The sequence below is a fragment of the Molothrus ater genome, chromosome 8, assembly GCF_012460135.2.
Source record: "Molothrus ater isolate BHLD 08-10-18 breed brown headed cowbird chromosome 8, BPBGC_Mater_1.1, whole genome shotgun sequence".
NCBI lineage: Eukaryota > Metazoa > Chordata > Aves > Passeriformes > Icteridae > Molothrus > Molothrus ater.
In genome coordinates this window covers 33,106,356-33,122,363 of record NC_050485.2, presented here as the reverse complement: position 1 = coordinate 33,122,363, position 16,008 = coordinate 33,106,356, and the positions used below count along the sequence as shown (strand labels likewise).

At 43.0% G+C, this 16,008-nt stretch overlaps 1 protein-coding gene across 1 annotated transcript in view; it reads left to right on the top strand.

Annotated features, from left to right (window-relative positions):
- The window catches only part of ADAM12 (ADAM metallopeptidase domain 12), a 189,065-nt gene extending 174,582 nt beyond the window's left edge, over positions 1 to 14,483 (top strand). The window contains exons 17-23 of the mRNA XM_036386247.2: positions 93 to 170; positions 4,055 to 4,163; positions 4,651 to 4,786; positions 5,403 to 5,511; positions 6,305 to 6,487; positions 11,617 to 11,729; positions 13,183 to 14,483. Of these exons, the coding sequence (XP_036242140.2) occupies positions 93 to 170; positions 4,055 to 4,163; positions 4,651 to 4,786; positions 5,403 to 5,511; positions 6,305 to 6,487; positions 11,617 to 11,729; positions 13,183 to 13,243 (789 nt within the window). The 3' untranslated portion in view covers positions 13,244 to 14,483. The remainder of the gene's footprint in view (positions 1 to 92; positions 171 to 4,054; positions 4,164 to 4,650; positions 4,787 to 5,402; positions 5,512 to 6,304; positions 6,488 to 11,616; positions 11,730 to 13,182) is intronic.
- The last annotated feature ends 1,525 nt before the right edge of the window (positions 14,484 to 16,008 follow it).

Sequence of the window (16,008 nt, the reverse complement as noted above, 5' to 3'; positions counted from 1 at the left end):
GGAATATTTAACTGCTGAAAGAAGGGATAGGATGCCCTGGGAGCCCCAGCAGCTCTGTCCCTGTTCAAAATCTTTTTTTTTTAATTTTGCAGATTTGCCTGAACCGGCAGTGCCAGAACACCAGCGTTTTTGGGGTCCATAAATGTGCCACCAAGTGCCATGGACGGGGGGTAAGCATCCTAGGAAAACATTTTTTACAATCCCTCAATAACCACTGGACATGAAATCACTTTCTGTAATGGCTTTGAGATCTATAATTGCCTGCCATAGATCAGAGTCACTGCAATACATTTTATTATGTATTTCCATTTCCCCTGTGCCTTATATGAAATTGTTTTTATTTGACAAAGAAATGTTTATCAGGCAGTAATTATCTTGTTCTTAATTGACAGCCTGTGATACAAAGGAATCTTGTAATCCTCAAAGCAATTTGAAGTCTGACCCCCATCATGAAGAATTCCCCTTAAAAATCAAAAATGCAATTTCTCCATAGATACAAAGAAGTTGAAGTTTTTGAATTGAGCATTGGAAACATTGGAATTGAGAGGCAAATGAAACAGCATTTCGAAAAACATTAAAAAAAGTAAAACCATATTGATGAGTTTTGTGGCATGAAAGTGGCACAGAATGAAAAATGTGATGATATCATTTAATAATATCAGTGGTTTGAAACCCAGTTTATATTATGATAATGTTAATTATGTCAAGCTTTGCCTTATTAACCTTGATGTGCTGATGAGCTGTTTGTTTCTCTGAAAAGCTGTGGCAGCCACATTGGAAGAGCCATAGAAACTCACTGTCCTCTCTGAGGAAGGATTTTAATTTGCTTTAACTTATTTTATCACCCTGAATTTGCAAAACTGAGTGTGTTGATGGTGCTGCCTCTTATCATTGAGGACGGAATGAGCAGAGGCTTGGACTGGCATTTTTTATGTCTGTACAAACAAGAACCTCTGGTGACTCCTCAGTGGCAAAACTGACCTTGTGGAATTGTAAATGGGAATTCCTGTGGTGCTTTAATTTAAAAAATAATGCTTAACAAAGTATATAACAAAGTATATTTTTAATTATCTTGCTGTCTTTGAAATGTAAATTATTTTTTTTTAATTTTACATGACCACAGCCAGTCTGAGCTCTCTGAATATTTTAGTGCTCTGCAGACACAGGGAGCACAGTGTTTCTGAAAGCCTGCCAAGCTGACCTGGCCAGAATATTGCATGCTCAGAATAACCCAAACTCCTGTGAACTGATTTGTGTCTTACTGAAAACTCATTTATTAATCTGTGCTGTGGGCTCTCCATGGTGGTGGCAGATCAGTGATGGTTGGGGTTAGCACAGAATTAAGGACCTTATTGACAACAAACCCTAAAGCCCAAAATCTTTATTTACACATTGATTTGAGCACCTAAATATGACTTCATATCCTGGGGTCAGTTTGGATCCCTCAGGACAAGGACATTGAGGGGTGGAGTTCAGGGAAGGCAATGGAGCTGGGAAGGGGCTGCAGAATCCCTGAGGGAGCCGGGCAGGGGCTGCAGAATCCCTGAGGGAGCTGGGCAGGGGCTGCAGAATCCCTGAGGAGCTGGGCAGGGGCTGCAGAATCCCTGAGGGAGCCGGGCAGGGGCTGCAGAATCCCTGAGGGAGCCGGGCAGGGGCTGCAGAATCCCTGAGGAGCTGGGCAGGGGCTGCAGAATCCCTGAGGGAGCTGGGCAGGGGCTGCAGAATCCCTGAGGAGCTGGGCAGGGGCTGCAGAATCCCTGAGGGAGCCGGGCAGGGGCTGCAGAATCCCTGAGGGAGCTGGGCAGGGGCTGCAGAATCCCTGAGGAGCTGGGCAGGGGCTGCAGAATCCCTGAGGAGCCGGGCAGGGGCTGCAGAATCCCTGAGGGAGCTGGGCAGGGGCTGCAGAATCCCTGAGGAGCCGGGCAGGGGCTGGGCCTGGAGCAAAGGAGGCTCAGGGGCCCTTGTGGCTCTGCACAGCTCCTGCCAGGAGGGCACAGCCGGGGGGGTCGGGCTCTGCTCCAGGGCACAGGGACAGGAGCAGAGGGAACGGCCTCAGGCTGGGCCAGGGCAGCCTCAGGGGAGATGTTTGCAAAAATTTCTTCATGGAAAGGTTTTTCCAGGCCTGGCACAGCTGCCCAGGGCAGTGCTGGAGTCCCCATCCCTGGAGGGATTTAAAATCCATGTGGATGTGGTGGCACCTGGGGCCATGGGTGGCCTTGTCAGTTCTGGGGAATGGTTGAAGACCTTGGAGATCTCTTCCAGCCTGAGCAGTTCTGTGACTCCATGCATTCTGTCAGGCCAGCAGGGAGCTTTAAGCTCTGTGTTCACCACACAGCAGCTGCCTGAGGAGCAGCAGGAGGAGATAATGAGGGTTTGGGGACAGTGGGGAAAGCCCTGGAGCTCTGGCTCCTGCCCTGTGTGCAGCAGGGCCAGGCTGTGCTGGTGCTGAGCTCCAGTCCCTCAGAGCTCTCTGATCCCACAGGGGTGGTCAGGCCTCACCAGCTGTTCCCTCATCCAGGTTAAAACCACCCCAGCACAGAGCACTGTGTCTCTGCAGCCAGTGCAGGTGTGGTATTGTCCTGGTTCAGTGCAAATTTTGGAGAGAACCCCCAAAGGGGCTCCTCTAGGAAAGCAGATTCAATCGGCTCCTCACCCAACTGGTTTGGGAGAAGATACCTCCTTGGGGACAAGTGGAAAAAAAACCTGTTTATTAAACAATAAAACCTAAACAACATTAAACAATAAAACCCCTTGCTGCTCCAAAAGAGATGACAAACTGAGAAAGTCCCTCCCCGGGTTGCAGCTCAGCTCACTCAGGCTCTGATCAGTCCCTCAGTGCTGGAAATGTCACAGGCCAGGCCCGGCCTGGTGGGCCCCAGGTGGAGCTGCTGGTGCTCTGCTGGTGTCCAGTCCAGAGCAGGTTTAAACAGCTCCAAAGAAAAGGGAAAAAAACCCCACAGTCCAGGGAACTTGTTTGCCTCAGCAAGCTAAAACTAACTAAAACAACGGAGAGCTCTGTCCCGCTGTCTGTCCACCCACAGACAGCACAGGCCAGGAGCAGGAATGTGGAGGAGTGAGTGCAGTGTCTGAAAACAAACTGAGCTTCTTCTCTGCCCCCTTCACTCTCTGCAACAAGTCCTAAAGTGCAAAAATTATTATTGAGCATAAACAGAACACGACAGCTGGGGATTAAAGCATCATATAGTCAGCCTAGGACAGGTATCAAAGCTCCCTCAGGGTTTCCTCAGCCCTGAGCCCATTTCACAGCTTACTCCAGCAACTGGTTCATCTTGGAGCCATGGAAAAATCTGTGCTGGGCTCAGTGCAAGCCCTTATGGAGAGGAGAGCTTGGGGTGTAGTAATTACATATCTTCTGAACAGAGAGAGACATGGCTCTCCCAGGAAAATCCTGGGAAGCTGTGTAGAAGCTGTGAGAAACTTAGATGGAAGAATTCAAACAATTATTAACTCTCTTTCTGTAACCATTGTTTATAAATACGGTTTTCTAGAGTGTGCTATTCATATTCACCAATAGTGGGAGAGAAGATTCCTAAAGGTCTTAGGTCCACCATTGTTTCTATAAGAACTGTAGATTTCTAATAATCAAGCGTCTTTTCATGCCTTCTAATAATAAAGTCTCTGTATCACCTTTGGTTGTCCCCAATACCCCTTCAGTAATACTTGGGGGGCTGACAAAGCTCTGCTGCTCCTGTGCAGGCAGGAGGAACTGAAGTTACCAGGCAGATAATGCTGCTGCTGGAAGCAAACAGAGAACAAGACTTAAGAGGTGTCTGATTATCCTCATATTATTGATGTTGTCAGCTGGGGCAACTCCAACGATTTCCTGCCAAAGAAATAATGGTTTTTAGGATCCTCTTCCTCCATGGCAAGTTGCTCTTTGCCACCTCAGTGTGCAGCAGGCAGCTATCAGCACATCTCCTTTCTTCTCCAAGTTTTATTCCTCTCTGATGTGTCACTGTCTGATTAGAAGCCCTTATCAGCCAGGGCTGCTCTCGGGTGTTTTTCATGTTAAGCCATTTGTCTTGTTTTGCAGGTCTGCAACAACAAAAAGAACTGCCACTGTGAGGCTGACTGGGCCCCCCCCTTCTGTGACAGGCCAGGCTTTGGTGGCAGCGTGGACAGTGGGCCCATCAGACAGGCAGGTCAGTGGGAATTCAGGCTCCACCTGTTTTTTTTTTTACAGGAGAAAGAGTGGAAACTGGTCAACCTCAAAAAGAATTATTTCTACACTTTGTTAAATTTACAGGATTTCATTATTCCATGCCAATTTTTCCCCAGAGTGTTGGAACATTAGTGACCTCAAAGATGTTTCTGGTTTATGTCTGAGGACATTACAGGGCAAGCAGTCTCCTCTCAAGTGGATGTACAAACTAAATCTCAGTGGGAAATAATGTCTGCTTTCATATGAACAATACTGTTCTAAACCAAAATGGATCTCTCCTCTGCATGCCAGATGCTGCAGTGGGTGGCAATAGTGAAATTATGACAGCGTGGTTATTTCCATGACAAAGCTTCCCATCATGATTTCACTGCTGAAAGATTTTTTTTTTTTGAAGATAGCAAAGAAACCCTGGCCAGGCAGTGAGCAGGCCCTTGGAAGAAGTTAACTCCATGTGATTTTTTTTACAGACAATAAGAGTTTGACCATAGGAGTGTTGATAACCATCCTGTGCCTTATCTTTGCTGGATCAATCATGTACCTCAAAAGGAAGACTTTCATGAGGTGGTTGTTTACAAGCAAGAAGACAACAATAGAGAAATTAAGGTATGCCCATTTTCCCTAATTATATTCCAATAGCTATTAAGGAAAGGAAGCAGTAAACACAGCAATTCTCATCACTGTGGATGTATTAGGAAGAACCAGCCTTGACAAAAAATATTCAGCATTATCAGCAGTGTTTTCCCTGGGTTGGTTTAATTTCATTGATAGGCAGTAAATAACACAGGTATTGGTTTGAATATATCCCTCTTTCCTTTTGGGATGAAAAATTAAGCAGCGATGGAAGTATTGTCTTTATTTCCATTTGCCTGAAACAGTTTCATTACACTGCATGGCCTTTTATCTAAACTCAGCTGAGTGAGCTGAAACTTTCCTATTTGAGGTCATTACTGTTTAAATGTTAGATTCATTAGAATAGTCTCCTGGGTGTTACAAAGCTGCATTTCCACAGATTGCAGAAGCTAATTTAACAGACTACTGGTTTCTAAAAAATCAATATTTATTTTTATTCTTGCAGGAGTGCTAGACAATTTTTACTTTCCTTGTTTACTATAACCAGGCAGAAAGTCCTTGCAAAATCCCATCCTGAAAAGAGGCTCCTGTTTAAGAAAATGTTACAAAGCAGAACGTTGTGTTCAACAATTAAATGTTTGTATTGCAGGTCTGTGAGTCCAGCAAGACCTTCCAGTTCATCTGAGCCAAATCATGTTCATACCATATGTGTTAGTAAAAACCTCATTGTGAAGCCACAAAATACAGCCATACAAAAAGTGAGTCCCTAAATATTTTTTTTAAAGTGGGGGAAAACCAGAAAAAGGTCTCATGTATTTTGATCTCAATTAAGTGATTTATTATAATACAATAATTACATGAACTTAATATCATGTAGGTAGGACTAACATTAAGTAAAATGGGAGAGGATGTAGGCTTCAAAATTCATTTGTGCCTTCCACATTGAATACAGGTGGAGCTGTCCAGTGCAGAAAATAAATAGTTTTGTCTCTAGGAGAGAAAAGCAGGGGACTCCCATGGATTTTAAAGTAGCAATAGGCCAGGTTTGATAGGGCTTGCAGCTCCCTGGTGGGAGGTGTCCCTGCTCATAGCCAGGGGTTGGAACATGCTGGTCCTTCAGATCTCTTCAGACCAAACCATCCTGTGATTCTGTGCCAGCCCTTGAAATGTACAGCTTTGGTTGGATTATTGAAATGAGTAACTTTGGTGGAAGATTTGTGTAAATGTGTGACTTTTGTTAACACCAAAATGTGTAACTTTGGTGGATGGTTGGGTTGAAATGTATTACTTTGGTTGGATTATTGAAATGTAAAACTTTGGTTGGATGGTTGAAATGTATAACTTTGGTTGGATTATTGAAATGTAAAACTTTGGTTGGATTATTGAAATGTATAACTTTGGTCGGATGATTGAAATGTATAACTTTGGTTGGGTGGCTGGAATGTGTAACTTTGGTGGATGATTGAAATGTATAACTTTGTTTGATGATTGAAATGTATAATTTTGGTTGGATGATTGCCATTTCTAACTTTGGTGGATGGTTTTTCCCAGAGGGATGGCCCCAGGCGGCCGCTGCCGTATCAGATCATCGACATCAGCGACCCTGTGAAGACACACGAGGTGCCACCATTAAAAACACCCCAGAGGGTCCTGCCACCCCTTCCCCAGCTGCCAGGACACCAAGCTGGGCCTGAGAGACCCCTGCCAGCTAATCCTTCACTGAGGTTCACCCAGGTAACCGTTCTCTTTGGACCATTGATTCTCTTCTATGTAATATTTACTCTGTGAGTGTCTGGAGAAATGAAGTGTTTTGTCATCTTTCTTGCTGCCCTTTTCCCACAGTATTTTCTTTATGTTTTGTGTGAGTTCAGAACTGTGCTGTAGAAAAATTGCCTTGTGGCTAGTGGGGCTGTGATCCTAAAATTTTGGATCCTGAACTCTGCCTTCACCACTCAAAAGACAACAACTGTGAGCTGCCAGACACAGAGAGAGAGTTTAGGGAGTCATGTTGCAGATGTGATGTGCAAGAGCAAAAGGTGTCTTAGCTTGATGTGCTTCTGCCCTGCCAAGGGCTGCATGAAGCACAGTCTGGTTTTCCAGGGCACAGACCCAAAAACCACTATTTCATGCAGACCCACCTTTCACTGCAATGTTTAAGTGGAGATGGTAATTATTTTTTATTTTTTATTTTTGAATAAGATGCATCTGAGGGCGATAGACAGGGTAGATGAAGCTGTGTGCATTAAACAGTGCCTTTCCTTGTCACTGGCTGCTCCCTTTTGGTGGCACTTTGGAGCGACTGTTTCTGTGCAAAGCACCCAGGCTGTTCCTGTTCTGGCTGTGGTACAAGGTTGAAATGGAGTGAGTGTTGTTAACACCAGGCTCTCACCTGCAGGAGCCCTGAGAGCTGCTTGAGACCCTTTCCTGGTGCTGGATAGGAGGAGACAGCTCTGAGACAGTGCTGGAGTGCAGGGCTTTGAAAAGGGATTGGAAAAATGTCAGAAACAAAGAGGGATGAGAGAGGCTGCCCAGAGAAGTTGTCAGGGAGGGTGTCCAGAGCAGCTGTGGCTGCCCCTGGATCCCTGGAAGTGCCCAAAGCCAGGTTGGACAGGGCTTGGAGCAGTCTGGGACAGTGGGAGGTGTCCCTGCCCATTGTGGCAGCAAATAAATGTTTCTAGATTTAATTTTTTCTAAGCCTGAACATTGTATCACTCAGGTTAGACCAACTTTTCCAAGTGCAATCTGTGTTTTATTTGCTTTTTTACCTTCCCTTTTCCACATTCCCAGTCATTTTCCTTTCCAGAGGAGTAAGGAACGCTGATTCTTCTAAAATAAATTTTGTAGGGAGTCAGGAGCAATATTGATTCCTCTTGCTTGTCTTTAGCTCCAGTGGTCTTAGTGTTCATTTTCTCATTTTCTCTAACATTCTGCACCATTCACAGTGGTCATAGGGAAGATTTCAAGTGCAAGTGCTTTTCTGCTTCTTAAGCAGAATATGGATGGAGAAAAGGCTTTCCAAGGAAAAGGAAAAGGAGCCATTTGTCATTCTGATACTGCATCTGCACCTGCTCCAGCCTCACTGCACATCACAGCAGCCCAGTGCTCCCCTCTACAGCTCATGTTCCTAAATCCTTGTGCTCCAAATGTCACCCAGAGTGCCAGGTGGAACACCAGACCTGCAGTACCACCACTAGCAAAGACTGACAGATCTGAAACTGCCAAAAAGCTTCTCAGCTTGGCAGCTCAAATTCATTGTGACAGTTCCTTCATCAAGCAAAATATCATTGCACCATTTTCAGCCTCTGCATGGAACACAAACAGGGGATCAGCTCAAGGCAGCCTAAAGAATGAGCAAGAATAGATTCTTTCAAAATTAGATCATAACCTCAATATTGTGAGAAACAGCTACTTTTTATGTCAGAAGGACCAAAAAACACTGTGTGGGGAGAAAATCTTTCATTCCTAAGTCAATTTTTTCCCCTCAAATCTTGGAAGAAGTAAATTAGCTTCAGAAGAGTTTGGGATAATAAATATAAATACTGCTTCATGTATTGCTTCAGCTCTCTCTTGGAAGCACATCCAGAAGGGGAGCAGAGGAAGGACTTGAAAAATCATTGCTACATTCAGGATATCACCCAGATGCTCAGTGCTGCAGGATGGTGCTGTAAATTATATAAAATTGCCTTCAGTTGTAAGTAAAATAGTTAAAAAACAAAGACAACACGAAATAAACCAAACCAATCAAGCAAACAAAAAATCCTCAGCGAATTAGCTCTTGCCAAGTTTAATATTTAATTATCTTTTTGACTGAAAAACAGCTTTTCCTTCTTTCAGATGCTCTTGCAAGGCAAACAGTCGTTATTTATGGGCCAGAGTCACAGGTCAGTATAAATCAGCAGAGCCCCATGTGAATCAAGGGAACAGTGCAGGTTTATCCTAGCCATGGGTTCAGTGCAGGCATTTGGATTTGATCTCTTTCCCCTCGATTTTGGTGCTTTTAGCATTCAGTTGCTGCCTCTGACACTCTCATCCTCTTGTTACCAAAATACATCTCGTATTTTACAGCTCATCCTAATGCCAGGGAATAGAACTTTTTTACTTCAAAATTTTACCACTTAAAAAAGTGGTTTTACTTGTTCCTCAGTAAAACCAAGCTCAGCCCAGCTCTGCTCCTTCTGCCACAGTTATCCTGGGAAATCTCTCCTGTGACACCTCAGCTTGGCTGTAATCACTGAGGGTTTTCACTTTCTTCTTCAAAAATCAGTGGAAAAAAGCTGGAATTTCATGCACCTGATGTCTTTGGAGCTGCTCAGTATGAGAATTGTGTTTTTTCATTCCAATATTTAAAACAACACTTCCCCAAGCAGGGCCTGAATGCATTAAATGCGAGGTTGTGGATATAAAATGGACAAAGAGATCCATCCATAAACGCTTTGTGAGGAAGAGCTGAAGCTTTGTAGGGGAAGGAGTGGAGGAAGGAATGAGGGAAGCAGAGCTGTGGTGGTACCCTGAGCTGTGCTGCAGATTCCCAGCACATCAAAGGCTCTGCAGGGCCCCACACGAGGTAACACACAAAGTTTGGATGCTCCTGTGGCACAGAAAGAACAGAGAAGACCCTTCTGTAATCAGTCTGGGGGATGGGATTTATTTCTTCACAGAGCTTTTCCTCTGTTCCTTGGGTTGTGTGTTCCTGGTGGCATCTCCTTTCTATCAAGTGCTGCTCCATTTTGCTTTATCTCAGCCACCATTTATTCTCCTGCTCCATTTTTATCAGAGGTCCCTTTTCAATTTTTTTCTTTCATTTACCCTTTCCTAGCAGCTTGCCACCACATTACACTTCCTGTCAAAACACTTGGCTGCTTCCTCCTTAAGGATATTTTAACTTGAGGACATTTTGAGTGGGAAATGAATGAATAAATAAATCAGGAGTTGGGCCTGTGTACCTATCAATACTAGTACTTGTTATGCAGAGAATTAAACAGAGGGTGGACATTACATGCAACTCTAAAATGTAGTTTGTGGCAAATTTAAACTTATATATGAGATTTACTTAAGCTCATGTATTTTCTTCCTTATCAAAATGCCTGTGGATAATCAATCTGCATTTCCTTCTTGAAAGAGCAAATATTTGCCATGGAAAGTAAAAAAACAAAAGGATGCTCAAAACAAATAATGAAAGTTGGACTTTATTCAGGAGCAATTCATGCTCTGATTGCTTGGATCACATCTTTCAAAGGATCTTTAATCAGATTATGCTTGTAAGCTCTTCTTGTTTCCTTTAACTTTACCAATGATCCTTAACTAAAAATAAGGAATAAAATTCCTTGGGAAAAGCTTGGCTATGCAGCTCCAGTAGTAGAAAGATCTGAAGTGAGTTTGGGGATAAACTGGAGAGATTTGTGTGCCCTGAGCAAGCCCCTTAATGTGTCCCAGCTCCCCATAACAAGGAGCACAAACAGCCACGTTTCCCTGTTTGCAGGGACCACCCAGAGGAGCCACTGGCCCAGCCTGACAGCAGATGACTTCTGTTCTTTATTAATGGAGCCTTTAATTCCACTGAATGAAAGCACAGCAAAAAAAATTCCACAGATGCTCCCAATCCAAACCAGACTGGGGCACTTTGGTTTTGTGGCCATCTGAATTTCCATTTTAACGTCATATCGAGCATTCCCACCTTTCTATAGAACTGCTTCTACAAAGTTGTGTATTGAATCTTTGCTGTTTCCATTTACCACCAAGTAAGCATTGAGTCCAGTAGAGATGCACTCTGCATTTCTAGAGCAAGGAATCAAAAGTCATAAAATCATGAAAATATAATATTAAATCTTTGGTTTAAAATTAGAGTGCCAGCTTATTAAAAATAAGTTACTTTTTACTCATTTAAACTTACCTGGTCATAACATATCTTCAGTTTAGGTTTAGATTAGGTGTTAGGAGGAAACAGTGAGGGGGGATGAGGTGTCAGTTTTACCCAGAGTGGTGGCTGCCTCCTGGAAGTGGCCAAGGCCAGGTTGGATGGGGCTTGGAACACCCCGGTGATGCCTTAAGTTTTAGCTTTCATATTTTCCAGATCCTGTACTGCATTAGTGTACAACTCTGAACTTCATATGAAGTGCCAGCAGCTCTCCTCACAGCTCAGGCACACAGAACAATCCTTTTCCAGCCCCAGAACCAAGGACACCGCTGCAGCTTCAGCCCCAGAAAGTGAAAATAGCAGGGAATTGAGGGAAGCAAATTTGGGAGGATGGGACTGCATAACCTGGAGCTGGGATTGGACAATCAACCCCAGTATGAAATGGACCAGAATTTATAAAAGTGTGAAAACTCATGACATGCCATCCATCTTGGGTCCATCTACATTAAAAATAGAATCAATATAGTCTCCAGATTTTAGCAAAAATACTGCACAAAGAAACTTTGATTAAACTCCTGGCTGTCCATTCCAGGCAGATACTCTGAAAGCAAAAATATTTCCACATTAACCCCAATATGGAAATGGACCAAAACTTACACAAGTGTGAAAACTCGTGACTCATTGTCCATCTTGGGTGGAGCCATGGCCAGGCTCTTGAACTGCCCAGGGTGTATCTGTGAAGGCCTTTTAATAAATACCTGCTTTATTCCTTTAAGTGCTTTATTCTTTATTCCTTTAACCCTGTTCTCAGCAGCCTCCCAAGGCATCACTGGGACAGTGGAAGGTGTCCCTGCCCGTGGCAGGGGTGGCACTGGGTGGGCTTTACGGTCCCTCCCAAGCCAGCCCAGCGCGTGACTCCCCAATTCTATGGCCTGACATGAGCTGTGGCCGTGTGGTGGAGGGCGTGCTGTCCCCTGTGAGAACTGACAGGAGCTCGTGTTCCCTGCAGGAGCCCCCCAAGCCCAGCGCCCCTCGGAAGCCTCTCCCCGCGGACCCGCTGGGCCGAGCGCGCCAGGGCCCCGCCGGACGGCCCCGGGCTCTGCCCCACGCCAGCCCTGCCAGGTCAGTCCCATCCTCGTGCCTTAGGATTGCAGCTCCTGTGCTTTCCATCTGCCGGTAATCCTGTAACTCAGCAGGGTGTAACCCAAACTCCACGCACCGTGCCAGCTGCTGCTTCCCCATTTTAGGCAGACACAACAATTCTCCTCCAGGCCTGGCAATCAAGGACACCTCACTGCCTCAGGGCCCACAAGTGTAAACAAAAGTGAGTTTGGGGGGAGAAAACTTGAGGAAAATTACTTCATTAACTGAAGCTGTAATTGGAAGATTAACCCCCAATATGCAAATGGACCAAACTTTAAAAAGTGTGAAAACCTGTGACCCATCATCCGTTTCTGGGTGTAGTCACTGGGGAACTTTGTCTGCCCAAAATGTGCCTGAAGTTCCTTCAATCAATATAACTAACCCCTTTTTATTCCCTTAATTTTCCCTTTTTCATAAAAGTATGAAAACCTGTGACCCACCATCCATTTCTGGGTGTGGTCCCTGAGGAGCCTTGTCTGCCCAAAATGTACCTGAACACCCTTCAATATATATATAACCTCTTTTTATTCCCTTAATTTTGTCTAGCCTCTGGTTTTAGGCAATCCCAAAAAGGTATCAATCCCAACACCTGGATTTTAGCACTTCACAGCAACATGGCTAAAACAGCTCAAGGAGCTGCTGCAACAACCACTTCCAACATAATTTCCATCCCTAATTTTACTTATCATGCTGCTTCTCACTGGGAGTGCACCAGCACAGTTGCTCTGACTCCCACAGAATATGAGGATTTATAATACCTGTGAAGGCTTGACTGTAAACACCTGGCTGTATATTTACAAAACTAACCAATAAAAAATGAATTTTCTCCACAGTTCCCCCCATCTGAATTAGGCTGAGAACTGAATGCTGTTAAAATCAGCCACCAAAAAAGTGATTTCCTCATCACCTATTTCCCAAGGAAACATCAGTTGACATCATCTGAAAATGTCACCCAAAAGATTCAAAAAGCATGGAAATTGTGCACTTCAAAAGTCTAATGTTTGAAAAAAATAGTCAGGAAGTGGAATAACCACACCCAATGTTAGTGAGTTTAGTCAATGCTGTTTTCTTACCCAATATTCCTCAGTTTCCTGTGAATAAAGTGAGCTCCAAGGAAGATAAAACTGGTGTTTTAAGCTACAAGAATTCTACCAGTAAAGCACTTCAGTGCTCAGAAACATTAAAAATAGAACCAATATTGTCTCCTATATTTTAGCAAAAAAATTGCACAAAGAAACTTTGAGTAAACCCCTGGCTGTCCATTCTAGTCAGAAATTCTGAAAGCAACAACATTTCAAGCTGACTCCTACAGCTTTTGGAGACCACTGGAATTCTGCAACATTACTGACATTTTTGATCAGGTACAAAATTGATGAGCACCCAAAGAAATGGAGATTAAGTAACAATACTCTGTTTGCTTTCTTTCCAACAGGCCTGCTCCCAAACATCCACCACAGGTATCCAGGTCCAGCAACACTATGGATGTGAAATGAAAATCTGACACCTTTATTTTAAAAAGTGAAGACAGAAGTTTGCACTATCTTTCAACTCCAGCTGGAGTTCATTTCTATGACAATACTTAGAATTTTTAATGTTTAAAACAGCATTATTTTTAAGAATTCTGAGCTACTGCCTTTGGTGCTGTGCTGTGCTATGGTGCTCTGTATACTTGCTCAGGTACTTGTAAATTATTAATTTATGTTGAATATTTATTACAGTGCAGTGCACTGTAGTAGATATTTTTACCATAGCTGAGTTTTCCTAAAAAGGAAACCTTTTTTTTGTAATATTTCACTGAACTTGAATAATTCTGCTCTGTTGGTCCTATGTAGATTTCTTAGTTTTGTTCTTTAAGGGGTGCTGATGCAGATCAATGAAATGTGTAAACAGCTCCATCTCAATGGTCCTTACCCAACTTCTGAGTAAATATGGCAGGGTGAAAAGACAAAATCTCTCCTGGAACTGGGTGAAATGCCCAATACCTGCACACAAGGTGTGACCTGCATGTAACCAAAGGCTCACTCTGTGTCTGCAGCTGTACTGTAATCTCAATTTTCACCTTACTGTTTGAGACCTCCCAGAAATCTCTGTGCTGAAAGAGGATGTATCCACCTGGGAGAAGTCCTCTCACTGAAGAAGTACTGTACATCACCAAGCTGTGGTGGTTTTAACCTCATTTTCCTCAAGCACAGCCTGCTCAGTCCATATTAATGCAGATATCAGGCCTCCCTGTGCCATCTCCTTTTTGATGCTTTGGTAATTAAATTCCACCATCTCATTGTTGTCCTGATTAGACTGGCAGTGCATTATACCCAGGGCTGGGGGGAAGCCATGGATGACAAAGAATTACATTTAAAAATCAAATTTTATATTATTTCCTTTTGCCTCACTGCTCTGCTTATCACCTGTATTTTGCATATTTACTACTGTTTTGTATTAAACTTCTACAAGGTTGCTCCAGGTTCCTTAATTCCCAAATCAAAATGTGTATTTTAATACATAGACTTGGATTATCCAAAAAATAAATAAAAAGTTCATCTCTGCTCTGTGATTACACCTGATCTCTTCTGTGCCTTCTCAGTAGCACTGCTGAACACAGTTTCACCTGTAAAAACAGCAATTTTTAATTATCAGCTGAAGCAGAGGGAGAAGGGACCATCACCTTTAATGGTTTCCTCATTGCTTGTGGTTTTTGTTTCCTTAAGCAAAAATAAAAGCATTGATAGAAACTCAGACCTGGCTTCAGGGAGTGTCATTGTATTTCATTTTCCCAGTTATTCCCCCTTGTAGCAGCACAACCTTCATGTTTATGGAGAAACTGAACAAACCAAAATAACCAAAATACACCCCAGCTCAGTTTGGTGCTCAATAGCAAAGGAAGAGCTTCACAAATGTATTTCAATTCTTAAAGCAGCAACAGGGCTTTGTGTGTGGAGAATCACAACAGAAGGTTTGGGGAACCAAAATGATGCTTTTTATGTACTTTACATATTTCTGTATTTAAAATACTAATTTTTTTGTATCTAGAGTAGGGGGTACCTCCATTTGAAGCAGCCACATGAGCTCAGTTTGCTTTTTGAATGCTCCCATTTTATCAGATTCCTTCTGCAAATTGCTGAAAACCACAAGGTGAAACTGTGGGTAGTGAAAGGTGACATGAAATGACTAAAAAGTGTCTGTTATCAGCATCAGGAGTTCTGAATTTAACAGGAGCAGCCTAGGTAAGACTTGGCACGTGTATAAACTTAAATACAACCAGCCTAGGCGGGCTTTACAATATAGAAAATAGAAATATCCACACAGGGCACCCAGCTGTGTCCCTGTCACTGCAAGCAGCCACCTCACCCACACCATGTGTTAAATTTCTTAACTATTCCCACTGAAACAAGCACAGGTATCCAAGGACAGGGAATTTAGTCCTACAGTTAAGAAGAACATATTATCTACCAGACTTACCATCTAAGACATGGCTAAACTTTGAGATTTCTAGATGTCTGGGGGAAAAAAACCCAATTCTCTGTCTGAAACACAGATAACAAAACCCAAAGATCCTGTAAAAATTAATACCATTATTGACACCAATAAAAGTTCTTACTGAATAGTACAGGGTGATTTTTTTCACAGCAAAATGTGGGTGAAATGTAGGCAAGAGCCATAAAATGTAAAATCCTTCCAGTCAGCAGTTTGCAAATTTTATATTTTTTTATATTTCTTTTATTTATTATTTATATTTTTATATTTATTTTATTACTTATATTTCACAGAACTCACAGAATGACTAGGTTGGAAGAGATCTTAAAGATCATCGAGTCCATCCCATGCCCTAACACCTCAACTAAACCAATATATTTATATTTATATTTATATTTTCAGCTGCAAAATTCTACAGGCAGAAAAGGACCTGTAGCTTGGGTGGAATGGGACAAGAAACAACACCTGACAAGAAGAGATGACACCAAATGATCCATCAAATCCTTTTCTTTTAGGGACTTTTATCAGTAGTAGCTGGTTTGAGGTGCCTTCCCACCTAATTAGTGCCTTCATGATTAGAAATGCAGATGGCATGGAAAATTCCACTGTGGAGAGCAGGTGAATGGTTTTACATCTGTAAGCAAATAAATTCCTGTGGGATACAGCAGGGTGTGAAATCCAAGGTGTGCTCCTTGCACCAGCCCTGGCATAATAAATTCAGTCCTGTCATCATAAATTCCTCCACCTCCCTGCTCAGCAAATCACCTTTTCTAAATCACCTTTAATA